Genomic DNA, 27,727 nt, shown 5'->3' with positions numbered 1-27,727 from the left:
TAATATTTGATTATTTTATAAGTTATATTTAATGGCAACCCTTTCTTTATATCATTTGTCGTGAACAGGATGGATTGATTGTTACATTAAGCTACAAAAATTTGTTAGAAGTCACTCATGTAGTTCAGAATGTAAGCAACTAACTCTGCCCTACTGTTTTTTTGTTTTTTTCTTGGGTCAACTCTTCCCTAATTCACACGCATGGCTTCATATTACGATTTTACGCAAAAAAAAAATCCGTATGACGTGACAGTTACGCAATGAAGGGTACTCCCGTAAATACAATACAAATCAGGGGCATAGTTTGCTATAAACTTTCCCAATCACAATTCACAAGAGCTCCAAACTAATCTGATATCGACCAACCCACGTGCTCCTCTGGATCTCGTGGAACTCAGAACTTAAATCTAACCACCCGGCAGGCTACCATTGAAAACAGGCTAGTTCAGTGGACACGCGTCGGCTTTTGTGGTTCTCGTGGTTCGGTTCTGACCCTAAAATATTTAAAAATCATTCCCTCTTGTCCATTGGAAAGTCGTAAGCAGAAACCCAGCGATAATATAAAATAGGAGTTTTTTCACTCCAGAAGCTAGTGCCCACTGCCCATGGCCACCTCGAGAACGACTCATGTGCCTCGAGCGATCCAATAAGGAAATCATTCGTCGATCTATTACCAATTACCTTGGAGAATTCGTAGCGATGGCTGGAGAAGAATCGCGTGAGGGTTTATACAGAGTTTTGCTTGAAAGGTTTCGGGATTTGGAGGTGAGTCATGCCAATCTTGACGAGAAGTTGAATGTGTTATTGAGGGAGACAAGGGAAGAACAGGTGAGGAGTAAGAGAGTAGTTAAAGATTCATCGTCGTTTATGGATTCTACTGGATGGAGTGATTGTTTGCCAGGTTCTTTCGCCTCGAGGACTCCCTATAGGAACGCTTTGGAATCTATGGGACATGCTGTCTATGTTTGCAGGACTTCTACAGGGGAGATCATTTACTGGTGAGAATTTACCTTCTTGTCTACTCTCTTGCTTTCCTTTGTAATAATTTTCTGTATTTAATATTTGCAATCAATCTGATAGAGAAGCATAGAGCTAAACCTGTTGTAATGGAACTGTTCTATTGAAGTTATAAAGAGAATAAATGCAGTTCGACAATCCAGATATTAAATGTATATTTGCAATGTCCGTTGGTTGCCACCAAATGACTAATAGAGTCCTGAATAATTCAATTGCTAAGGCTATAAAGTTGGATGGGTCTAGAATCGAGATGGCTGGTATTCAATGGCCGTGTGAGCATGTTAACATCAGCTGCATAACTGAATCAAGATATGAAAGCTCAGTCATTCATTTTATTCATGTAGATCCTTTTCCTGTATAATATTTTTCTTGAATTGAAAAAGCAATGCTTGGTATGTTCGAGAGGAAGAGAAGAATGCGGTAAAACTGTATGGTTCAGGAAATCTGTGTAATTCATGGTTATCATCACTGAGTTCGTAGAATATTTTTGTCAAATAAGTGTAGACACCCCATCCCTCTAATATTTTTTTAGTAAGACCATGGACGGCCCAAGCCTTACATCAGACAAGCTTGAACTAGATGAGGTCTTTCTCTCTGATGTATTTTCATGACATGTGTAGTTTTTCTTCGTGTGTTAATTCGATCCTCACCAGGGATTGAAAATCTTGAACCAAATGTTGATTGTAACTATACTTCAAGGAAGGTAGTTATTTGAAAAGTTGCAGCTAGAAGAAAATGATGGAAGCTGGGATTCTTTTCCTAATCAAGTGTAAGAAGACAATTGTAGGGACAAAAAACAGAAGCAGCAGATTTGGGGTTGAAATCGTAGGAATAGTGTAGATGGTAGAGAAAGAAGGAGAAGAGAGGATTTGGATTTTGTGGGAAGATTTTTTTCTTCAAAGGATGTCTTTGTCTATAAAATATTTAACTAGCTTACATAATCACTTAACAGTTATTTACTAACAGAAGGGGGTTTGATTGATATAATTTCGCTAAATAGGGGGTTTGATTGATATCTTGATCTCTTTAGGAGGTGGCAACTCAGGGAGTCGCACTGAAAGACTCCCATTTGAAGAAGTACCAAAAGTCTGATTATGGGGAGGTTCAGTCAAGTCAATTTTAGTATTTGGCAGGAAAAGTAAATCTTATAACCAACCTGGTTATTGCTCCCTGTGGGGACGAAGTGTGGTTAGGATATTCTAAACACCAGGACAACAGAAAAAGCACCATCCACCGACATAAAACTCTGTTTAAGAAATGGTAACCGGTGGCTCGGGCATAACATCGAAGCAAATGCCCTTAAACGTCATACATGATTTAAAACTCTTTCTGCCTACTTACCTTATAGTTCAATGTATATTGTTTGACTTATTAAAAGAATGATATTAGTCTCAAAAGGGTTTCAATTGAGACAGGCTATGCAGTAAAGACATGTAATTTCGGTTGGGACATGTATCATGCTTGATATTTGAAAATCACAACATCAAAATGATGGTCACTTGCTATTTTAGCTGAAGAAAGACTTCTCTTATTCAGGAACCATTCTGCTGAGAGGCTCTATGGATGGAAGGACTATGAAGTACTTGGGCGAAGAGTTACTGATCTACTTATCAGGGGAGAAAACTTTGCATCCCTCCAGAAAATAATGGAAGGATTGAAAAGTGGTCGGTCATGGTCAGGTCAGTTTCCTTTCAAGAAGAGATCTGGTGAGATATTTATGGCAATAGTGACAGAAAGTCCATTATATGAGGATGGTGAGCTTGTTGGCGTTATTACTGTCTCAAGCGACGCAGCTTTATATCATATAATAAACACAGAAAAACTAACATATCATGATCGTGCCCATGGTCATATTAGAGAACGGGGATTAAACATGAAAAAGATTCAGTGGCAACCTCAGCCACACAATTCATCTGTTACAAATCTGGTGCTTATGTGCTACACTATCACATTTATTTTGCAGTGTTCTTTATTACCTCATCCTTTCTTTTGCACTCAGCATCATTATGTGATTGGACTGAACAGGCCTCAAAATTTTTCTCACATGGACATGGAGAAGATAATTGCAGTGCTTGTGTAAGTAACGAAAACAGAGAAGAACCATGGTTAAGTGCTGAAGCAGAGAAATCAGTAAAGACTGGAAAGGCAGTAAGAATTGACATTTGTACTTGTTCTTCATTTATTTTGTATTACTAAAGAATTTGAAATTCTTTTCTGGCATTTACTTGCTCTCTTCTAAAATCCTCATGAACTATTGAATACATATTTTAACAGATATTTATAATTACTCTTTATGCACAATAATTTGTTGTACTCACAGAATTCTGTTGCTACCATTTGGAATGACTACAGGGAGATAAGTTATTTGTCAGGAAAGCTGGCAGTACTGTATGGGAAGATTTTGGGAATGCTGCAGAACATGTTTCGGTTACCTGCATCACTTCAAACTCTGTGAGAGTTCCAGTAACAGCTATGGATCACTGTGCTGTTGATGTTGAAAGAAAGAATATAAAACCTAGTAAGAGCAACTCTGTTTATGGTGTTGATTCAAATGGATACAAGATCAACAATTCTTCCAAGGGTCACTCCAACACAGACAATAATACTTCTGTGACATCTTGGTTGGAGTGTTGCAAGTGTACTGGGTCCACAACTGGAATTCCATTTCCTCGATTAGGCCTTGAATGGAAGATGAAGGAGCAGATACAGACTGATACAGTTATCTGTGAAGCTGTAGAAGCAGAAGGTACAACACGGAAAGAGCCTGAAGTGATACAATCTTCAACTTTGATGAGTTCAGGGGAGAGTATTGTTAGTAGCCAAGAGTGTTCTTCCACAAAAGAGGATAGAGAATCAAGCTCAATGATCGATTGTGAGATCAGTTGGGAAGACCTACAATTAGGGGAGGAGATTGGGCAAGGTATTTTCAAGTGATTCCTTTATTTTCTTCTGATCTTGTTTTGTACTCTATCTGTATATAAAAATTATTCCAGAACTGAAGAATTAGATGGGGTTTTCAACTCCTTTTTTTTATAATGTATTATATTTATTGTGTTTGGGGAAGGAGGGAGGAGGGGAGGATCATGGGACACTTGTTAAATGGCAATGGCTTACCTTCTTTTGATTTTACTCTTCATTTTCCTTATATAATTGGTTATTGCTTCTTTCAGGTTCATTTGCTACTGTATATCGAGGAATTTGGAACGGATCGGTACTTGCATGAATTTGACAAATTTCCTCGCATTAGTAGTTACTCAATTGAAAACTAAAGTAATATCAGCACATGGGATCATTATGACTCTTTACCTTTTAATCAGGATGTTGCTATAAAACTTTGTTTTGCCAGTGAATATCGTGAGGGAGTCTTGTTGGATTACAAAAAGGAGGTATGAGAATATTTGAACAAACTTGTAATTGTATGTTATAGTTGTATTTGAAACAGTAGATAACACTCTCATCTATACTTTCTTCAGATTGGTATAATGCAAAGATTGAGACATCCAAATGTATTGCTGTTTATGGGGGCAGTGTATTCGGCTGATCGGCTTGCTATAGTGACAGAGTTCTTACCCAGGTACTAAATGAAATCTCTTATTAACAAGCATAAGATGAATGACAATAAATAATATCTAAAAAGAATAATAACATGGATAACCATGGGATTGGGGTATTTTCACCCAATGTTAGGTTACTTTAGGGGTTTTTATTACTTTCCCTCTTCTATTGTTTTGCCATTAGGGTTGTAATTCTCATTATAGATAAGGTGGCCCTTCGTCATTAATGAGAAGTTGCAATATTCCTTAGCCTCTTCTTTGCTTGCCCCTAAGCCTATTTTGTGCCTTGGTCTTGCTTCCATGTGGCACTATTGCAGACACTTGTGGCCCTTGGATCTTGAAATCTGCTGGATTACCTCCACATTATGGGGTACCTCATTGAAGACACAGTTGGGTAGCTAGCTTTAGGGCTCATATTTCTCACATTTGGCTATTGCAGAATCTTTGCAAATGGACTACCAAATCTAGTTCCCCGGACCAAATTTGGAAGGCCATCTGTGAAGATGCTTGCTCTAAGCTTTTTTGCTGATCCCTCATAGATTCCCCAAGGAACAGAGATGTTGTTTCCTGGGGTTTAGATTTGTCCTTGCTCTCTTAGAGCAGAGCTGAGGTAGTTCCCTCCCATCTCCCTTATACATTCTCCTCTCCCCCCTTTTTCTTCTCGTTGGGTAACATAATATTTATTCATTAAAAAGATCCTTAGTCTCTGATTGAAGTTTGTATCAGAGCTTGAAACGATAGAAAAGTTCTCTCATTGTCCTTCAGCACCACAGCCAAGCCATGCGTTGGACCCCATTGCCTCCTTGTCTTGCCAGGTAGACAAGACCTGAACCTTGCATCCTAAATTTTCTCCATAGCACCTCATCCACTGTGCATTCACCCATTTCAACAACCTTTCATAGCCACCTGTGCTGCACACTCTCTGCCTCCCTTCTCACCACCTTGACTTAGTTGCTTTGCCTTCTTCTGCGATAATCTCATCACCGAGCCTCACTGTTGGCCCTTGTTGCTGCCGTCGCTAGGACCTTGTTATCATGCCTTCCACTTGCTGTGACCATTATCATCATTGCGCCTATTCCTCCAAGCCTGCTATTGGTGCCACCATATCCTCAAGTTGGTTAAAGGTGACTGGGCATCTCATCCTTTCCTAGCCTCCCTTAGGCTTTGGCTTCTTCTGCCATGGCCCATGGGCAACCATGTCATCACAGTTCTTTTTGGCCTTCCCATTCTGGTGATACCTCTACCCTCTGTTGTGCCTCTCCAACAACAATAAGCCTTGTCCCAACTAAATGGGGTCGGCTACATGGATTCTTGCCCTCCAATCAGTTCTGTTCGAGGCCATGCTAGATACAAGGCCTAAGCAATACATATCCTTTCTCACCACTTCTCCTAAGGTTATCTTAGGTCTACCCATAGCTCTTCTAGTTCCTTCAATATGGATTATATCACTTCTCCGTACAGGGGCATTTATAGGTCTTCGTTGAACGTGGCCGTGCTACCTCAAACGACTTTCTCGAAGCTTATCACTTATGGGAGCAACTCCCAAACCAACTCTAATATGATCATTTCTTATCTTATCCATCCTAGTCTTGTCACTCATCCATCTTAGCATCCTCATTTCTGCTACACTGAGTTTATCTATATAATTCTTTTTAACAGCTCAACACTCTGCACCATACATCATAGCTGGTCGAACAACGGTCCTATAAAATTTTCACCTAGGACATCTTTAGCCACCTTCTTAATACACATAGCCATCTCATTCCACATTGCATTGGTATCCCCTTTAAAATCCCATTTTCCTCTCCCACAGGCAAATTTTCACCTTTTAGATTTAGAGTGATACTCCTACTAGGTGCAGATTCATCATCCAAAGGGCTCGTTTAATGAGGAATAAGTCTAGGCTTGGATTCTATAGATGTTCAGCTTTTGATTCCATGCGTTTCTTCTGTAATAGGTCACTTCTTAAAGGTCTAAGCTAGGAGGTAATTAGGTTGCATATGAATTTATATTCTATATTTATGTTTTGGGATGAAGGGCGGGCCTGGCGAAATGGTGGAGTCTCTCCATTGTGCGTTGGAGGTCGCGGGTTCGAATCAGCCTCTCTGCAAAAAAGAAGGGGTAAGGCTGCCTAGAAAGTCCCTTCCTCAGACCCCACAGTGTGGGAGCTTCGGCACTGGGTACGCCCTTTTTTTATTTTTTTATTTATGTTTTGGGATTGAAATAATAGTGTAACCAGCCAAGGACAGCCCAAGAAGGGCCAAAAGAGGGCCCAGACCCACCCACATTTGGAGGCAAGCCCACGGAGGGCCAAACCAACGAAAGGGTAGTTTTATCATTTTCCACCCTTGGATCAAGTCCTAAGTAGCTGGAATTTATCCAGTATTTTTTTAGAGTCCTTTTCCCTTTGTTATTTGGAGTCCCAGTTTGAAAGTTGTGAGAGTTTTAGTTTGAGTTGGAGTTAGTCTGTTTGGTTGACTTGGTCAAGATAGACTAGATAGTTATTTGAATCCTTGTTTAGCAAGTAATTAAAGTTAGTTGGGTTTCTTTTAGTTAACTACTTGGTGGTCAAGTAATCAAAGGAAGCTGGTTTCTTAGAAGAGTCAAGTGGAAGTCTAGATCATTCCTATAAATACCAATAGAGTCTTGTAAGCAATTCAGTTTTGATTGATGAATGAACTTATGACTTGAGAAATAGACTTGAGAGAAGTCGTGGGATCTCAAGGGGTGACCTGCGGCTAGATTTTTCCTATTGTTTCTGCGATTTGAGTTCTTCTTCTTTCTCTTCAACTTCAGCAGCAAGTTAATTCAGGTTTTCCCAAGCATGTACAGCCCCCTACCCATTCCCCCATAGCAACCATAGCCTTCCTCCCCTTCCCTTCCTCTTCCTGTGATAGCATCACCCCTCCCCCTCTGGCAGACCTACTTCCCCACCCCCTTTAGACCCCATTCCCTTTCCCCTAGGATTGCATTAAGCTTTAGGACCTGCCCCTACAGTTACCTTCCCCAAACAGCCCTATTTCCTTAACCCAGAAATTTCCTGCACTTCATCTTCTACCTTGGGTGAATTCTGCAGAAATTTCAGAACCTCTGAAGCCCTAATTTAGTTGAACCAGACCACCTAAAACTCCCCAAGACCCTTGAACCCAGTTGTGAACTTACAGAACCATCAACCCAGACCCCAGCCCACCCTGGCCGAAACCTTTCCCTAACCCTAAACTGACTTCAAATTTGAATTTTAAATCTGGAACTTCAAGTTACAATAAGTTCAGACCTAATTTTCAGTTACAGCAAGCCCTAGAGACCCTACAACCTCTGAAACATCCTTCCCCTTTTGCTGGAAATCCTGGGCAACCCTAAGAATCCAGGGAAATTACCAAACTACCCCTATCCCTAGATTTGGGATTCCATCAACTAATTTTCTGGTTCAGTCCAGTGGTTTAATCTATAAATTGGCATATACCCTTTACTAGAATAAGGGATCTTTTAAGTGTACTGTTTTCAGGGACAGACAAGGATTTCCGTTCCTAGGCTGTATATAGGATTTAGACCTATGGCTGTGTTATGAAAAAGAGAATCTTTTTCCCTGGGGGGGGGGATCCTTCAGATTTTCAAATTTTCCTTGCAAGTTTCTGCCACTGCCTTTGTTCTTTATTGGGGACCAAGTCTGGAGTGTGATATAGATTTTAAAGGATTGGTGTGTGAATTTGACTTATCAATGGTTGGATGTCTAGGAGGTTTGAATCAAAGCTCCCCTTCAACTTGGTTGAAGATTCCCCTTTAAAGTTTTCGGTTCAAGGCCAAGTTTTGTTCAAATTGCTCAAGCAACAATCTACTTCCTAGGATTCCCTGTAAGGCTGTAACTACAGTAAGTTATTGAAAATCCTCAAGCCCCATGCTTCTTCTAACTATCCACAAGCCTTAAATTTTCAATTCCATCACTAACTTTTTCATTCTATAAATGCTTGAGTACTTTATATCCAACCACCAAAACCCATTGTTTTTACGACAACTTCCTGCCCCCTATACTTAACTTGATCCAGCTCACAGCCCAGGTCCCTCACTCAAACCCTAAAATCCCTATCTTTGGCATTTTCCTAGAAGATCAATTTTCACCCAGCCCAAGCAGCCATCTGAAACTCACCATATTTGGATTGAATCTGCCTCACAAGCCTAGAAAGAGCCAATCCAAAGCTCAACCTCTAATCCAAGTATAAACCTAGTTTCCTTCAATTTTTAACTTTTTCAAAACCCAAAATCCAAACCCTATTGTGCTGAAAACTTCAAATTCAGCACTCCACCCTTAGCGGCCATCCAAAACTTCAAAATCCCAACCCAAGCAGCCATCCAGAAGTCACCATATTTGGAACAGATCTGCCTCACAATTCTAGAAAGAGCTAATCCAAAGCTGAAGTTCAAATTCCAAGTATATTTTTTCAAAACCAAAAATACAAACCCTATTGTGCTGAAACTTCAAATTCAGAACTCCACTGTTACAAAACCAAACCTTTTCTAATGGACTTCGTGTCACTTATTGGTTATAAAACTACGAGCAAACCAAAATCCTAATTTGACCTAAAAACCCCATCTTGGCTTATCCAAATGTGTTAGTTCATTGAAGATCTTGGCTATTGGCTCCTAGATCTCCTATTAATATAGGACTACTTTGAGCGATATCAGAGCATCAATAAACATGACAGATGTCACAAACCCTTGTCTCCCGGTCCAATGTTTTGTGGAGGATTTCTAAGATACTGCAAGATATGAAACTTGTGCTAACTGAATTGAGAACTGTAGCTGCCAAGTGGAAAGTTATGTCTGCTGAACAGAAAATTCCTGCTGAATGAAAAGCTATGCTTGTTGAACAGAGAACTATCAATGATAGATTGTGGTGTTTGGTAGGTCATTCTATTACTCCATCAAGGGAACAACCTACGCCTCTAAGGTGTTCGTCTTGAATGAGTATGATGGGTTTATCTGCTTTAGATCATTATTTTAATCAGTATGGTTTACTTAAGTATAGAAAGACGAGACTAGTAAGTACTAAACTAGTATGATTTGCTCATGAATGATGAAAAATTATTGAAAGGGATATGGAATATGAAGGCAAGTACCTATTGATGGGGTAGACTTGAAGGTAGGCCTGGGTAAGAAATAGCTACTACAAGCAAGTGGAGCTCAACGGCAAGGCTAATGAAATTTCTTTCAACAACACTATTTTTAGAGGGCCTTCAAAGCTGAAGACTAGACTCCTTTAATGAATTTCACTTTGTCAATTGAGGCTCCGTCATTGAAGGAATCATTTAAACGGATGGAGCTGGAAGTTGAAATAAGGCTGAAGTTCTCATATTGAACCAGAATGAGGAAGAGTTAGCTTGAAGCTACAAAGAAAGAGGGTCAATAGGTAGGAGAAATTATCGAAGAGTCTATGTTAAAGAGATCAAAGCAGACAAAGCTCAAATATTGGAAGGGGAAGTGGTGGTCAATAACACTTCATATGAAATGATTGATATTTAAGATGCTGTTATTGAATAGGTGGTGTATGTCTCTTCCCTCTTCACTTTGTGATTCCCTTACCCTTTCTTCCTATTCTTCTAGTTCATCTGTGAAACCTACCATAGCAGGCCATTCTCAGGCCTTCAGTACTTGTTCTGCCAATGTGGGGGGGGGGGGGGGTTCGATGTTGCATGTCAAAAATGCCTTCCTAAGTGGGGACCTTGAGAAAGAAGTCAACATGGACCTACCTTTAGATTCTTCATTACCATCTAGTGCTGGTCAAGTTTAGACGGTGAAGAAGTCTCTGTATGGTCACAAACAATCTCTTAGGCATGGTCTGGGTCACTTTCTGTAGGCCATGCAGAAATTGGGGTATCAAAAAAATCAGGCTAGCCATACTACTTTGTGAAAGGAGGTGGAACCTGAATCATAACCCTCATTGTGTACGTAGATGATATGGTGACCAAGGTGTGAAATTTTGCTGAAATCAGGGGTTTTGCAATGCAGCGAAACTACTGAACTGGAATTTTTTTATTCAGATGTCAACCTTTTTTATAGCAAGGGTAAAGACTGCTGCGCAAAAGTTCTGCTGAAATTTTGCTGAGATTTCGGAAAATTTTGCCGAAACTTGCAACTTTTTGATTTCGCCTGTGATTTTGTTTCACCATATGTTGAAACATCAAAATTTCAGCAAGCGTCGGCGGATTTTGGCAAAATTTCTTCCCATGATAGTGACAATTGGGGCTAGCTACGAAGAAGTTTGCCATCCAAAATCACTGCTTGCAAAGAAGTTTGAAGCTAAAGGATTTGGAATCACTACGGTAATTTCTTGTAATTGAAGTTACAAGGTCGGACAAGGGCTCCCAATGGAGGTATGTCTTAGACCTTCTCCGTGAAATAGGCAAGTATATAAGCCTGCAGATTCTCCTATTTGAGTTAATCATCACTTGTGCATTATGTGGGTGACCCCATTGACCAAGAGCAGTACCAGAGACTCATTGGAGAGCTGATTTGGCTGCCTCATATTAGAATCGATATTGCCTATGCTGTGGGGCAGTGTTAATAGATATCTCCATGATCTCAGGATCTCTCACATTGAGGCACTGCATTGAATTCCAGTGTATCTGAAATCTGTGACTGGGAAATGAACTCTTTATCCATCAATGGGAACCTTAGATTGGAATATTCTTTGATTTGTAGATCATTGGCTATCCACTACTGATTATTGTTCCTTCCTCAGAGGAACTCTTGTCACACAGTATAGCAGAAAAATAGTCAATCATCTCTTGCTCCAGAGCAGAAGCTGAGACTCACACCATGGCACAAGGTTTTTTTGAACTCATGTGACTCAAGGGATCATTCAGTGTTGGGTTTTGTTTTTGAATGTCCAGTGCACATCTCTGTTGTTGCAACAGGGCTTTCATTGATATTGCTCACAGTCCTGTCCAACATAGTAGAACAAAGGAACATTGAGATTGATAGATGATTCATCAAGGAGAATCTTGAATGAGGACTCATCTGCATTTCATATGTTAGTTCTGTTATTAAGGTAACTGATGTATTCACTAAGTGCTTGAATATGAGGTGTTCTAAGTTGGGCATGTTTGATATATTTGCACCAAGTTGAGGGGGAGTTTTGATAACTGTGGGAGTGGGATGTTATCACTTTGCCTTGGGTTATTTCAGACTATTGTTTGGTTGCAAGGGCAAATAAAAGGGAAGGGAAGTACAATATTTTTAAATTAAAAAGGAACTTTTACAATCAGTACTCCATATGATTGTATAAGATTGAATGCAAAGTAGTGTGAAACTTAATAACCAAATATGGAATGATTTTGGAATTAGTCATATGGTCACATGGGGCATGATTGCAGAAGTTTCTTTTCTAAATCTGAAAATTTTATGTACCTTCTGTTCCCTGACGACCATATGATCCCTTATGGTTTTATTATTCACCCCTACCCCCTCCATCTTCTTACGGTTTTGTCCTTAGAATTCTCGCTGAGGAGCTCTGTCATGAATGACAAGTCATACATTCCTCAACCTCCAATCCCTGACTGAAACAAAGAATCCATGTATTTTGTCCACTTATACGTGGATTTTCTTTTCTTTGTTTTTTATCTATTTCAGGTTTACTAGTGATTGGGTGTTGATGCAGCTGCCTCATTTTGAATTCACCTCAACCCTATTATTTGAAATCCCTCCCCTTTATTTGAACCTTGCTTCTAGATGCATAATTTTCTAACCATATTTCACATTTTTGTTTGTCTATATAACAGGGGAAGCCTGTTCAAAACATTACACAGGAACAATCTGGCATTGGACATGAGACGTCGTTTGAGAATGGCACTTGATGTCGTGAGTATCTTCTTCATTTTCCATTGCCATGAGCCACCAAAGGAGGGGGGCGGTCCTAGATGCTCAAGGATAGCTATTGAGTTCCTTATGTATTTGTACCTTGTTTCAGGCCCGGGGTATGAATTATTTGCATAACCGTAATCCTCCAATAGTTCATAGAGACCTGAAATCCTCAAATTTACTTGTTGACAAAAACTGGACAGTCAAGGTATGGGATTTTGGTTTTACATAATGTCATTTTTTGTGATTTTATACCCCAGTAAGATGCAGGAATTGCTTCTGGTTTAATCAGGTCAGTTCACTTTCTGTTCACCAGGTTGGTGATTTTGGCCTATCGAAGTTGAAGAATGCACCCTTCTTGACAGCAAAATCTGGGAGAGGAACAGTGAGGATCTTCCCTTCCACCCTCCACCTCCCCCAACCTACACAAAACACACAAGAAAAGCTTTCCTGTTTGCTTTGTCCACGCATATTGTGCACTCATGTTTCAGCATATACTAATTTCATAAATCTCTTTCCACCATATATTTTCTGTGTATATGTGCTTCTGTTCATACATATACTGTAAATTGTAAACTTTTCTTATTCTCATCTATAATATCATGCAAACTTTCAGTATGATTTACGTTCTTTTAACAATCTGAACTCTTTGTCCAAGAATGTGTTATAATTTCTTCTTTTTATTTATTTATTTTCCAATGCAGCCCCAGTGGATGGCACCTGAAGTACTCCGGAATGAACCTTCAGACGAGAAGTAATCTTTTGAATGAATTTAGGATTATGACACTCTAAAAGTTCACAAATGCTTTCTTGTCATTTGAATGGATTGAAGCACTGTGACAGTCTAAATGTGCACAATTGCATTCCTTCTTTATCTTCATTTTTTGTTTAAAGTTATTCATATTTGATTAGGAAATTTAAGATGCAGCTCAATTCATTTTCTTCCATGGGATTTTACAGCTATAGGGTAACATAGGCGGACTAGGCTTTTCAGTTATTTGGGTTTCCTCTGATATGGGTTTTTACCCAAATTTTGAAATGCACATGAATTGGGCATCTAGGTTTTTTGATAACTCACATGATTTGGGAGCCTCTAGGTATGAAATGGCGAGTTCAATGGTATCCAAAAACTTCTAGCTGTTCGCTGTTACAGATTTAAATCGCTGTATAAGGTTCAAATTGGACTGTCAATGTCCATCTGAACTTCATTTATTTTCTATCTGTATGCTTGCGTGGGATACTGACCCACAATGAAGAAGAGGCTCCAGTGCATTACTTTGCTGATTGCTGTTTGTTCCTACTGGTGCAGGTCTGATGTGTTCAGCTTTGGTGTCATTCTCTGGGAATTGATGACTGAATCTGTTCCATGGGCCCACCTAAACCCCTTGCAGGTATGCTGTTGTTTCCAACTGAATCAAATATTATTGCTCCAAACAATGTCTTTTTATTTTATTAGATGGCGAATTAGATCAGTGTGGCTCATCATAATGAAATATGGCAGATACTGATGTAACAGTGTTCTCAGTAACGACTCAGTCTGGGAAATAAATTTTCCTAATGTATGTTCTTTAGGCAACTTAATACCGTGAACAGATAATTTATGCACTATTTAATATATTTTGTGTAAACCAAATCAGTTCCACAGTTTATGACTAATAGTTTTATATTAAGTTCTTAGTTGACTCCTATAATTTATTAGAGAAATGGCTCCTTAACTGCCAGGGAGGGTACACCTGTCACCTTTAGAAAATATGTTGGAAGGTTTCAAGCATTTAACCAGGCATCCTGCTCTATGTTGGTAGCATTTTGAATGCAGTAACCTCTCTGGTCATATAATGTGGCAGCCAGTTGGACCATGCTGCATATCGGGTAAAAGTTATGTACACAAAAAGGTTAGAAGGACAGTCTCTTAAAGAATGTGAACAACTGAAGACACATTGGGAGGGGCCAATAACTTGATAGGCCATAGGGTTTTGATTTGTGAAACTTGACATATGACCTGTCTGTAGCATGGCTTGAAAACTCAGATTGCAATCAGCTAAATCAGTTGAGTCGACTCAGAATCATTGGGATTGATTCTATTTAAGCCCTGATTATACGCATGCTGGTTCCTACTGAGTTACACCAAGCCAGGATGAGTCTGGTAGATTTCTGGCTGATAATGACTGAGTTCTGGAATATTCCAAAGATCAACTTGCCTTTCCGATGAATGTTATCTTCATTGCGTCATAGAAAAGCAATAATGAAAAAAATGAAATAAGGTAGGAAACTAGGAAAAATTGAGAAATCAAAGGACAATAAAGTTTCTTCTGTTAAACGAAAATCCCCTAGGACAATGTTCTTAAGTTTTTTCAGGATGCTTCAGCTCTCATGTTGAAGGTCTTAAGGTATTTTTTTAATTTTTTTATTTTTTAATGTTTCTTTCATAGATTATGATGATCTGCTATAGTTGAGTTGAGCCATACAGAAGACACTTTGTTCCATCTTTCGTAATAGATTGTATAAAGAATTTATATTGATTTCTGAAAGCATCAACCATGTTATTTTTTTAGTGATACAACAAACTATATGAATTGGCTAAAATTTGTCGTTTTTTGTGTATCCATGTGGAAAGGTTGTTGGTGTTGTAGGCTTCATGGATCGGAGATTAGATGTACCAGAAGGACTTGATCCCAAAGTTTCGTCCATCATCCATGATTGCTGGCAGAGGTGCCTGTTCTTCCATTTCAACTTAACCTTCCTCCTGAATATGCAGAAAACCGAAGTAATTGCTGTTGAAACTGACCTTTCACTATAATGACAATAAGCAGTGACCCAAATTGCCGTCCTCCTTTTAAAGACATAATTTTGAGGATAAAGAATCTCATTCAGCCGGCTGGAGCAGCACCAGGACCAGCACCAGTGCTAGAAGACAGGCCAGAGATTTAAGAAAAATTTGGAGATGTGTACATTACTACAGCTTGGAAGACAGACATAATGAGAGCAGCGCCACTCAAAATGTAGAATTCATAAAAGTGTGATGATAATTTACTGGTTTGGGGATGGTGGAAATTTTGTGGCGGTTAAAGCAGTTGGATCAGGGTAGGTGGAGCCTTGGTTTTGTGGTTTTGAATTTTTTTTTTTTGGTGGTACAAAGTGTGGTTTTGATTAATGAGTAGTTGACAGTGTCTTGAGCCTTACAGGTGAATTTAAAATGCTACAAGAGTCTCCAGAGACTACTAGTAAGGGCTGTTGGAAAGGAGTCCAGATTCTCTCCCGTGTCGGGGAGCACAAAGTAGTGCTCTCAATCGTTTGTCGACCACAGATTACACAGGGGATGGGGGGCACAGTGTATTGGTAATGATCCTACTTTCTTAAAAATTTTAATTATTTCTAGTTCATGGGCCCCCATATATTTGTGGTTATAAAGCCGTCGGGGAAGCACAAAGTGTTCATTGTCAGGGAGATGATCCACACTCTCATTGGAAAGGGCTTTGACGTGGGTTACATGGGCATGTTCAATTTTTTGTGGTTAACATTCCATTTGATGTAGTTGACTGATGGTAATGTCCACACCAAAAGAATGACACTGCTCTTCTTTTACATGCATCCGACGAAAAATAGGCAGTAATTCAACATTCAGACCTTTATATCCGGTTACAGATAAGGTTTAATCTTTTAAAAAGTAAAATCTAATTTTACTGACCCTCTTTCCTCTCAGCATGATTACAATACTTGAAATTTAAGAAAAAAAATTAGGGATTTACTAGATGTAGTTTTTTTATATAACCAATTAGTCATAGCAATTAGGGGTCTACAGGCCTTAGAGAGAGTGGAAAAGGTGTGATAAGGGTAGAGGTTTCAACCTGTAACTTCAATCTCTTTGGACTTATTGTTTCTACTAGCAAATCCAAAGTCCTGGAGCTCATGGTTCATGTTGTGTTTTTTCATCGTTAATGAGAATATGAAATCTAGTTGCGGTTGGATGGAATGGATGTATTAATTTTCAGTTTGAATTAGGTTTAATATAGGAAGAGAAACAGAGTTGGAGTTATATTCGTAAGACGGTTGGGGAATTGATAATCTGTACGGCTACAGTCTCAGTAATTGAGCTTTAAATTTGAATCCAGCCATTGAATGAAGTTAGACTGGGGAAAGAAAAATAGTCTCTGCACATCCCTTGTTTTGTTTGATTGATAAATTTTAATTTTTATTAAAACGATTGATTCGAATTAACTTGGTTCAACAGATCCGGTTTAATCCCTTTTAAGTGAGTAATTTGAGAGTGCAAACCCTATCTGTGCTCCCCAGCTTGATGAGCACGAATACATGGGGCCACATGATACCGCTGTGGGTTCTATTCTACGGTTTCTACCCCGTCTTAAATTTTTATATTTTTTGTTTTTTGTTTGTGGACCTGTGAATCTGGGATTCGCGATTTGAATATAATGACAGGATTTAATGGTAAACGTGGCAACATCGATAAAGCACGCACGGGAAACAATGAAAAATATCCGTTGCTGTGCACTATATAACAAATAAAATGATTAGTTGAGAAAATTAAAAATTATTGAAAAAATTATTGAAGAATTTTTTAATTTAGTTTTTTATGTGTGACTGTGTGAGTCTTTTTACACCATAAACTAACATTGGGTTCTCTTGAAGCAATATATTACTTATGAATCTTAAGTAAATTTTACACCGTTAGTCATCGTTATGTATATTTAAATTTCAAATGTGAAGAAATTAAAATACATTTCAGATTATTTATTATATTAATATATGGTTTTAAAAAGAAATAATTAGTCGTTAATTATAATATAATAATATAATGTATTAAATAATAAATAATCTAAAAGACACTTTGGTCATCCATATTTGAAATTGGGTAATTTTCATCTAGACCCCTGAGGTTTGGTCCAGGTCACTTTTAGTCCAGTTTAAGTTTTCTTTTGCATATGGCTCCACTGTAGTTTTAAGAAATAATTAAATAAAGACACATTTAACAAAAATAGTTAGTTTAATAAATTTTGTGACACAAATACCCTTGTGTCCTTTGGACTTCTTTTTATTATTTTAGTTTTAATTTATTAAAATAGATACTATCAAAATATCCTTCCGTTGACCATCTTCACCTCTTAGCTTCTCATCTTCTAGTCTTCCACCTCCAGCTCCACCACCACCAGCATCACTTGCAACTGCAATTGATGAACCGACAACACCAGAATCGCCATCATGGTTCCCAGAAGCAATAGCACCACTTGAATTCCCCCATGAATTAGAAACCCCCACCATGACTGAACTTTGCTGGAGAAGAAACCCATTTGAATTCACTGTCAAGACCTCTAGCAATGTCAAAGGCTATGGCAAACCGCTTCTTCCACTCCATCAACTCTAGAAGCTTGCAAACTCCAATTATGCATAAGTTCATAAACAAGCAGCATCCATCGATGCTTGCAGTCACAAGAGTAACCCATAAGGGACACAACACGGTCGCAATCGATCTTCCTGGCAAGTGACAACTCGTTCTGCAACTCCCGTTCTCCCTGTAACGACCCAGAATCCATAACCTTAAAAACGATAACTTGGCCTGTGGGGAGGGTGCCACGATAAACAAAACCGAAGCCACCTTTGCCTAATCGGTTTGAGGAGGAAAATGAAGAAGTAACGCAGCGGAGAAGATTATAGGAGAAGCGACGAGGAGGCTTTAGATCAGCAGGTACAGTTCTTTTCCAAGTTAATTTGTGAAACAGAATTGCAAGACTAGAAAATAACGATTAGAGTAGCGGAGACACCGGCAATGGATGGGATGAGACGGGAACTGATATGATGATGGTTATCTTGGAGTTGAGTTGCGAAGTTCAGTCATGGTGGGGGTTTTTGATTCGTCGGGGAATTCAAGCGGTGCTACTACTTTTGGGAACCATGAAGGCGATTCTGGTGTTGTCGGTTCATCACTTGCAGTTGCAAGTGATACTGGTGGTGGTGGTGGAATTGGAGGTAGAGGAGGAGAAGATGAGAAGCTAAGAGGGTCAATGCAAGGGTATCTTGATAGTATCTATTTTTAATAAAGTAAAACTAAAATAAAAAAAAAAAATACAAAGGACACAAGGGTATTTTTGTCACAAAATTTATTAAACTAACTATTTTTGTTAAGTGTGTCTTGATTTAATCATTTCTTAAAACCACATGGAAGCCCTATGCAAAAGAAAATTTAAACTGAACTAAAAATGACCTAGACCAAACCTCAGGTCAAGATGAAAATTACCCTTTGAAATTTGAATAAACTTCAATAAATAAAGGGTAATTTTCATCTGGATCCCTTGAGGTTTGGTCTATGTCATTTTTAGTCCAAAAAAACTAGGACTTTGCATCTGCCTCCCCTATACTATGAAAAAAAATCAATTTAAGGACAAATTATCACTTTTATGACAACTTTGCCCTTATTCTATTTTTTTCAATTTAAATTTTTTATTTTTACATTTGAAGGAGTTAAAGTTTATTAAATTTACAAAATCATACCCTCCTTCATTACCCGATTCCCAAATCCCTAGCTACCAATTCTAAATCCTTATTTGCTACTCACATTTAAATTCATTTTACCCACTTATTTTACCAATAGTTTTCTGATTTTCCATCGCTTCTGTCATAGGAGCCAAACTCAGAGAAAGAGAAGAGAGAAGGGAGAGAGAGAGAAAGGGCCAGCGAGAGAAGAGTTGGCTAGTGAGAGAAGGGGCTTGGGAATAAAGGAAAAAAAGCTGTTTATAGTTTACTGGAAAGAAAAAAAAAAGAAAAGTACACACGAAACAGATTATACTTCTCCTCCACAATCTTATTTCTTTCGTGTTTTTGGTTTTTAGATACTTGTAAAACCCTAGATTTTGTTTTTGGATTTGGATTCTTTGTTCGTAGTGTTCTTTTAATATGTGAAGCCCTAGCAGGGATTTGTTGTTGTTTGTTTTTTCTTTTTGGTTTATAGGGTTTAACTTTTTAGGGTTTAGAATCGGGTAATGGAATGTCTCATTTTGTAAATCAATAAACTTTAACCTTTTAAAATGTAAAAATTAAAAAAAAAGGCAAATTAATCATAGATGTGATAATTTGTCCTTAAATTAACTTTTTCTATAGTACAGGGGAGGTAGATGCAAAGTCTTAATTTTTTTGGACTGAAAATGACATAGGCCAAACCTCAGGGTCCAGATGAAAATTACCCATAAATAAAAGATCCCAAAATTACTTTATAATACAATAAGCGTACTCACACGTAAAAACACTCTTCATATGGAGAGAAAGAAACAAAGCAACAATGGAAAAAATAAAACCCAACCCTCTAAGGATAATGGAAAATACAAATAAATGGCTCGTTGAAATGAAGGTTTCACCCAACAGGGAGAGCCAACTAGAAAACATAGTACACACTCACCCTACTATTTGTACAATACCATATACTAACTCTCTTATCTTGCTCTGTGTAGGGGTATATAACAAACCACTAGACATAGCAGGATGGAGTATGGGACTTATGGAACAAGGCAAAATCCTGATTGTAAAGTCAGGATACTTGAAAAAGAGCAACTCGTTGGAAGCACTATTAAGGGCAATAAAGGAAGGCATGAAGTACACAACTGAATTTTAAGAAGTATGGGTGAATGAGGAAGATGCAACTCCATTATTCTACACCCCCGAAAAAAACAATGGCCCATCAACCTTGTGCATCATTTGGTGGATATTAAGTCCAAACTAGTTAATGCACTGTTTTGTACCTATAAGTCCCCAACCCTCCTCAACTCACTAAATATTTTGGCTAGTAGAACTCCTAGTATCTATGGGTTGAACCGTAGAAATGAAATGTGCATCGTACAAACTGATTAACTATGTTTTTTAATTAATCAGTAATGAAATGCTTTCTTTTTCTGATAAAAAAAAAAAAATTTAATATCAAGACTCTAACCACACAGCCTAGGATTTTTTTCAATAAACACCAAAAATCAGGCGTAGAGGATCTCTGTCACCCTCCATTTCTCGCTCACTCGCTTGTCTGTAGTGGTTCGCGAAGTCAAAATCGTTTTGCTAAAGCAGCTAGGTGGTTGAAGGAGTTCCAGACAGGGAGAAGGGAGAGTCGTCATCGCCACTTTCAAAGATTCTAAGTATGTAACGGACAAGAAGAAAAAGTGGCGTTCTTCAGAGATTCAAGAAGAAGACTACGAAAACACCCCGTCTTTGCATGCGCAGGTGGGTTGGGATTGGGAATAATACTGAAAGAAGGAGGGTTCTCAAAGAAGTAATCGTCACCGTATCCATATTTCCTACAATACAAGATCGACAGTAGAGTAGATTAATTCGTTGTTCAGAGATTCAATAAAGAAATTAAGCACGGTATCGCATCGATTCGTAAAAGAAAACTATTTTGGTTAGTAAGTTAAGTCCCTTCTTCCACAGTGATTTAGGTCTTCAAGAGAGAAATCATTGATTTGCGTTTTGACTTTGGAACCCACGCGGTGCAAGATGATAACGTGTGTGGAACGAGGACAAAATTGTAATGCCACTCATTTTACTCGTTACTAAACCCTCCTCTCAGTCAACTGTCTTCTCTTGTATCTCATTTCCTCTCAACACAGAGCCACGGTAACTCTCTCTCGCTCTCTCTTTGCATCTGCCAGTCCTAAAACTTCTTTGGATTTGATCTCTGAAATTAATTTTATAGAATAATCACTTATTGTTCGAATAATTGGTCGAGTTGTTCAGAGTTACCTCTCTCTATCTCTGTGTGGGATGATGATTTGAAGGTTTTGTTTATTTCACGTTTTGGGTTCTGTTGGTAAAAATGCTTCGGTTTGTTATTGCTGAGGTCATGGATTCTCTTTTCGTCCGGGAGAGTTTCCTTGATAGCGATAGGTAGCTTTAGGAATAATTTGCATTCGGTATCACCCAAAATCCTTACACAGACGACTACTGCCCCAGTGGCTCCAACTTTGTTGTACCCTGATTTTGTTTGTTCTGAAAGCTGTTGTTGCAGATTTGATGTTTCCTTGTAAATGTAGTTTCTGTAAATGATCACCTTCCTCATATTCGGTTTCTTTTAACACCTGTAGATTTCATAGGTAGATGTAATGGTGCTAGGCTACTACAAGAAAAGGACAGACAATCTGCTGAACGATTTCTTAAACAAAGATGCTTATTTCTTCTTCTTCTTCTACTCGCATTAAAAAAGGTTGCAACTTATGATATAGTGGATAATAGGTTCCTTGCTGAAGTGGGTAGACAAATAATTGAATAGGATTAAATTGGTGGATCTCAAATATCTGGGATAAGTTTTACTCCTTTTAGATACTCACATAATTCCATTCAAATGCTCTATTATTGAACTGGAGGCAAATAATTCAGGGCCATAATTTTCAATCTACAAATTATTTTGGGGGCCTATGATAGCTTCACTTGTGCGATATGAAATGACTGGTTTTTTTTTTTTTTCATGAGAGGGTTCTTTTTTATTTTTCTGATTGCTTACTTGATTTGATTTTGGTGTTTCTGGTTGTACCCCAGAAGTACTATTGATAAATCATAAACCAGATAAAATTTATTGGATACTGAGTTCTGATGGCTTCCTTTGCTTTTAATTGTTATTTATAATTACATTGAAATTGCTATGAGTGGCTTGAATTACTCATAGTTTCTTAAGTAGGCTAATTCTTTTTAATATTGTGTTAGTTTATGGTGATTATTTCATTTACATTTGCGATTACTGATTCTGAAACTTCTTTAATTAGCTTGAATTTAGTAGTTTATACATTAGTAGAACAGTGGTAATGGCAAGGTGCTATATCTCATTTTAGTTAGCATATTCATTTTATCATGACAAAGTTTAATCAAGTTAGCCGTAAGTTAAGATTGTCTTGCCAACCAGATGATGTTTATTGTGAGTCAAAGAGTTGCACACAAACTGTTTGAGATAATTGACCTAAAACTTCACTGGACTAATATGTTGCTGACTTTCTATTTATGTTAGGATATTGAATTGAAATGGAGAATGGTAATGGAAGCAACCTCCAACGACTATTTCAGAGGCTGGTAACAGTGCTATGTGATACCTTGCAAAAGCTGTTCTTCATTGTGCTCTCAGTAGGTCCCATCCCTAAGCACATTGCCTTCATTATGGATGGGAATAGAAGGTATGCCAAGGGCAGAAAACTTGGCCCAGGTTCTGGTCACAAGGCTGGTTTTTCATCTCTGATCCGTGTTCTTGAATGTTGTTATAAGATTGGGGTAAGGTATGTGACAGTCTATGCTTTCAGTATCGACAACTTCAAGAGGGACCCTAGTGAAGTTCAATTAATTATGGATTTGATGAAGGAAAAAATTGATGAGTTGCTTAGGGAAGAGAGCATTGTGAATAGACATGGGATTAGAATTAATTTCTTTGGAGATCTGAAGCTCTTAAGTGAGCCTGTGAGGATGGCAGCTGAGAAGGCAATGGCAGTGACCTCCAAGAACACCAACGTAGTGCTCTCAGTTTGTGTTGCCTATACTTCTACTAATGAAATTGTCCATGCTGTTCAAGAATCATGCAAGGAAAAGTTGGCACGGGATCAAGTACATTCAAATGCCAATAGTGCAATAAGAAATTCCTTCAAAGGATTCTGTAAACCTTCAGAGGACGAATATTCCATTACTACAGAAGATTTGGAGAGGCATATGTTTTCAGCGGAATGCCCAGATCCTGACATCTTAATTCGGACATCTGGGGAGACTCGCCTGAGCAATTTTCTTCTTTGGCAGACTAGTTTTTGCTACCTGCATGTTCTAGATGCTCTTTGGCCAGATATTTCACCATGGTGGCTAGGATGGGTGATCTTGCATTTCCAAAGAGCAAAGCCTTATATAGATAAAAGGAAGGCAACATTATGATATCTGTTTCTCCATGTATATGCACCTGTTGTACTTTATGCTCTGATGACCATGCTATACCACTTTTAGAAACTGAGGTAGACTAGCATATCTGTAGAGTGAACATAACTTATTCCTGTTCTAGATGGCCAGAGATCTCACCATGATGGCTACAATGAGTGATCTTGCATCACTAAAGGGCAAAGCCATACAGGAAGAAGGCAGCATTATGACTTTCTGTTTCTTCATGCATGTGCCCTTGCTGTCTATTAAGCTCCAGTATTTATATTATGCCACTTTAAAAAGTGAATTACACTAGTCATATCCTTACAGTGAACATAATTTTTTTCATGACAAAGATAATACTTCTCTTTTAGTTTTTACCTATTCTTTGGAACCATGTTGCCAGATTCTTTTTCCAGCTTGTTCTTACACAACTTGGCATCTGCTGAGCTTAGTGGAGGTTATCTTTTCTAATTTGTCCTTTCAGTGAGCAACTGTTGTTACCATTAAGCATAAGACTACAGTCTTTTACCACTTGAACCCCCCCCCACCCCAAAAAAAGAAAATAAAAAGAAGGAAAAGTAGGAGTCAGGTACAAAAACATTTTTGTTGTATCAGGCCCTGTATTAAACCCCTCTTGTAATACTGATACTGTAAATGAATATGTGTGTGTGTGTGTGAGAGAGAGAGAGAGAGTTGCATCTATCACATCAGGTTTCGATTCAACTTTCTGCACTAGATCAATTGTAGAGAGGTGTACCTGTCACATCAAGTCGAGTTCAACTTTCTGCAGTAGATCAAATGTGGTCTCATCTCCTCTTATGGAGATGACCATCTTACCAGGGAAGAAGTGATGGGGATTGTTGTTGGCATCATCAAGAGCTTCCCCAAGGTCAGTCTCTTGTCAGAAGAATTCGTTTGTTTTTCTTCTTCCTTGCTATCCAACATGCTAGCTTTCCTTTTAATGCCTGTGATTTCCAGACTTCCTATTGTGCATGTGCTTCCACTTGTTGGCACTGTGGCAATGAAATGCTAAATTAACTTTCTTTTATTATCATCATTTGTTCTCCTTTATGGTTTAATTTTTTTAGATGTTTGGTCTTCTTAGGTTGTACTGACAATGGATTGAGATAGCCAAAGTTAAATTGTGGGTAACTCACTAAGAATAGGCAGACGCAAAAATTATGCTGTTTCTTTCCTCCTCTTCTTTTATAGTTTCCATCTGTATTAGTTTCTCAGGGAAGACAAAAAGAACGCAGCAGATTTACCTGATTGGGAGTAAATTTATTCAGCAAAATTTACCCGGTCCTAAGATTGCTTTGTGTTCATAGATTGGCTTTGGATTACATTCCAATTAGCATTAGTCTCTGCTGCTGCATGACATAGAGGGAGCTTGGAAGGAGGATTGCTGCACTAGCTTAGGAAGTAGAACTGAATCCCACACTGAACTGAAACAAGTACTCTTCTCACTAGTTTGAGGATGTCAGTGCTGCATTTTTTTTTTTGGATCTCTTTTTTTTGGGGGTGGGGGGTGGTTGTGGCGTCAAGACCCTTTATACACAGCAAAATAACATTATCTGTCTCAAGTAAAAAAATTTCCTAGGCCTATGTGCAAGAAAAATCTGAGCTCATCCTCTCGAATTGGTGATCAAAGGGTGACTGCGAGTTGCCATGTTGAAAAGCCTTGGAACTGTGATAGGTGTTCTGCTCCACAAAATCTAGAAGTTTTCAACTGCACGGCAACCACTGGTTCACCCATAGGGGTGGGCTTATTAAAAGAGCTGTTCATTGTTGTCTCTTCAAATGGTAGGTCCATGAAGCTGGAAATGACGAACAGTAGTTCCTGGTAGCGACATGTGAACATTTGATGAAGTTCACTGATGCCAGGATCCATACCAGAGAAGTATCACTGTTCTAGTTTGGAACCACACTTGTGATGGATATGGGATCTTGATGACTAATGTACCTGGATGGAATGTTTCATATAAAGCTAGGGTGTCAAAAGTAGACTCAACCGGTAGAACCTGCTTGAACTAACGCAGAGCAAATCAAACCTATTCTTTTGGAACTAAACCTAAATCGATCAGAACTGAATTGAACATAGAAATCTATAAGAAACTGATGACAATCCCAAAATTATTAGACATTTTATTTTTCTTAGAATTTTTGTATACCAAAAGCTCACCCTTCACTTGTATCTCTGTAGATCTGACTTGTTTTCTGGTTTTGAGCATCCTATGGCATGTGCCACCTAAGTAATATGCAAATCTGGAGGTAAATTACTGAGGTGATGCACCCAAAATAGAAGTTATGCATTATTTTCCTGGGATGCTGGCCAACCAAAGTCCCTTTCTTTGGTAATGGGATCGGTATGTACGTGATAATGCTCTCAGAAAATATTTTTCTTGTTTTCCTGTGCTTTGAGAACAAAAAACAGTTCAATTGTGTTTGATAAATCGGTTCGTTTTCTGTGCCCAATGAATGAACCAGATGTAAATGTTTCTCTAAAAACTGGTTTTGTGGAACTCCTCAGACTTATTTCCTGTTTCAAATACAAATTCAATCAAAATGTGCTTGATAAAAATGCTCCAACCTCAGCCCAGTCTTCTCGCACTGGAAGGTAATGCTTTCTCTCCCTCTTCCACTTCTCTATCTCGAGCATCCTCTGCTGTATCTCTGATCTCTTTCACCTATCTCTCGCTCCACTATCTCTGTTTTACAAACAAAATCTTTTGTTATTCAGAAATAATTTAGACTTGTGATTGTGAGTTCTTTGAATGATGGGATATGGTTTTGTGGGTTTCAAAGCTGCGTGCTCTATCGTGGGATGCAGCAGCGAAACCAGACACAAGTTGGTTGGATTTCTTCTCCACGGTTAAGTGCAAGGCATTTCTTTTCTTGGTGGTGCAATGTACTATTTCTTTCCCTCTTCTCTTCTTCTATCTTCTGTCGTTCTATTTGTCCTTGTTGGTTTAGGCATTTCTGTTTCCAACCAGTTCTAAATCACACATTACCATTGACATCTAGGTGTATTGTTCTTTCTGAAATTGTGGGATCAGTCAGTTCTGTTCTCAACTCAATCATCAATTTCAGGAGGTCATTGTTGTTGTGTTCTCAACCCCTGTGCTGGTGCTAATGGAGTGTTTCAAGTGCTGTTGTCACATACTTAGTCAGTTGGTATACTGTTCTGCATTATATTTCTGCAATCTGTTTTCAGTTTTCAGTTTTCAGTTTAGTTTCAATTTAAATCACGACTATTTTTTTTTTCAAGTTGCTCTAGTTTATAATTCTACTCCCAATGTTCTATTTGGTCTATCAACTTTCAGTATCTAGATTTTTGGTCTCTGACCCAATTTGATTGCATGCTATTTCTGAGGTAGGTACTAAGCTATGTTGGCTTTGGTCCAAGGTCATTGAGAAACAGGGTGCGTGGGATATTAGATATTTAAGATTAGTTCATGAATCAGATATTTTATTACTATATTATTGTCAAACCGATGACCTGGAACTTCATAATAAAAATCTGAAAAATCTCTAAGGGCCTGTTTGGTTACATGAATTGGATTCACAAATGGGAGATTTATACCCATTTGGTTGTGTGAATCTTTGGATTCATGAAATCTAGAGATTCACATTTTTACACTAAAAACGTGAATTTGTAGATTTATGGGTATAAGGTCAAATCCAGAGATTTCATCATTATTATAAAAATGTTAAACATTTGAACCATGAAGCCATAAATGTTTTTGTAGGATGAATCTATAGATCTCATTCCAAAGATTTTGGCTAACCAAATAGTTAATTTTATAAACCATGACTCCATAGATTTGAAATCTTCAAATTCAAGTAACCAAATAGGCTCTAAGACAATCTTGAAGTTCGGCCCTACGTGTTGCATGCTGAGTTGCCCTCTGATGCAAGACCTATAACTCTCAATATTTAAGTTCTTAAATTATTTCCTTGAGGTTCAAGGATCCCTTCTCCATAGGGGTGTAAATAGATAATCGAAATTTGCTTTGGAATTTGCATCCGCATCCTTTTAGGGGTATTCCGAATCCGTTTGATTATTAATAGGATGTGGATATGGTATACTTCTTTCTTACCGATTATTATCCGTCTGATAAAATTATTCGATTAAGTTACTTATTTAGATTTATTACTCTTATTTTTATAAATTTTACCTATGATATGTGACTATTTTTCTAGATTTTCTATTAAAATAACTACCAAAATTCTTAAATTCTTAAATTTCAAACCTAGCCTTCACAAATAAAAAGGTAAAGATGTAAACAAGTAGTCGAAAACTTGTATTCAATCTATATTCATGCCCAGTTAGAAGAATCTACTTAAGAAACTAACTATCCGATTATCATCCGAATCCAACAGAATCCGTCCGAAAATCGATAGGATATTATCCGGCTATCCGATCCAAATCT

At 38.2% G+C, this 27,727-nt stretch overlaps 2 protein-coding genes across 2 annotated transcripts; both read left to right on the top strand.

Annotated features, from left to right (window-relative positions):
• Window positions 1-572: 572 nt before the first annotated feature.
• On the top strand, window positions 573-16,208 carry LOC149030131 (uncharacterized). The gene is made up of 14 exons (XM_089142437.1): window positions 573-998; window positions 2,554-2,944; window positions 3,043-3,165; window positions 3,370-3,937; window positions 4,188-4,228; window positions 4,335-4,403; window positions 4,491-4,591; window positions 12,347-12,425; window positions 12,535-12,633; window positions 12,742-12,810; window positions 13,130-13,179; window positions 13,735-13,816; window positions 15,040-15,134; window positions 15,236-16,208. Exons 1-14 carry the CDS (start codon window positions 628-630, stop codon window positions 15,351-15,353), a joined length of 2,256 nt encoding a protein of 751 aa, XP_088998563.1. The 5' UTR covers window positions 573-627; the 3' UTR covers window positions 15,354-16,208.
• A 4,153-nt stretch (window positions 16,209-20,361) lies between these two features.
• LOC149030130 (dehydrodolichyl diphosphate synthase CPT3-like) lies at window positions 20,362-26,512 on the top strand. The gene is made up of 2 exons (XM_089142438.1): window positions 20,362-21,029; window positions 22,411-26,512. The coding sequence occupies exon 2, from the start codon at window positions 22,425-22,427 to the stop codon at window positions 23,307-23,309; it is 885 nt and encodes a 294-aa protein (XP_088998564.1). The 5' UTR covers window positions 20,362-21,029; window positions 22,411-22,424; the 3' UTR covers window positions 23,310-26,512.
• The last annotated feature ends 1,215 nt before the right edge of the window (window positions 26,513-27,727 follow it).

Source organism: Hakea prostrata, chromosome 1 (assembly GCF_041222555.1).
Source record: "Hakea prostrata isolate BN-2017 chromosome 1, UWA_Hpros_2, whole genome shotgun sequence".
In the NCBI taxonomy this organism is placed as follows: domain Eukaryota; kingdom Viridiplantae; phylum Streptophyta; class Magnoliopsida; order Proteales; family Proteaceae; genus Hakea; species Hakea prostrata.
This window is presented reverse-complemented; position numbering and strand designations above follow the sequence as displayed.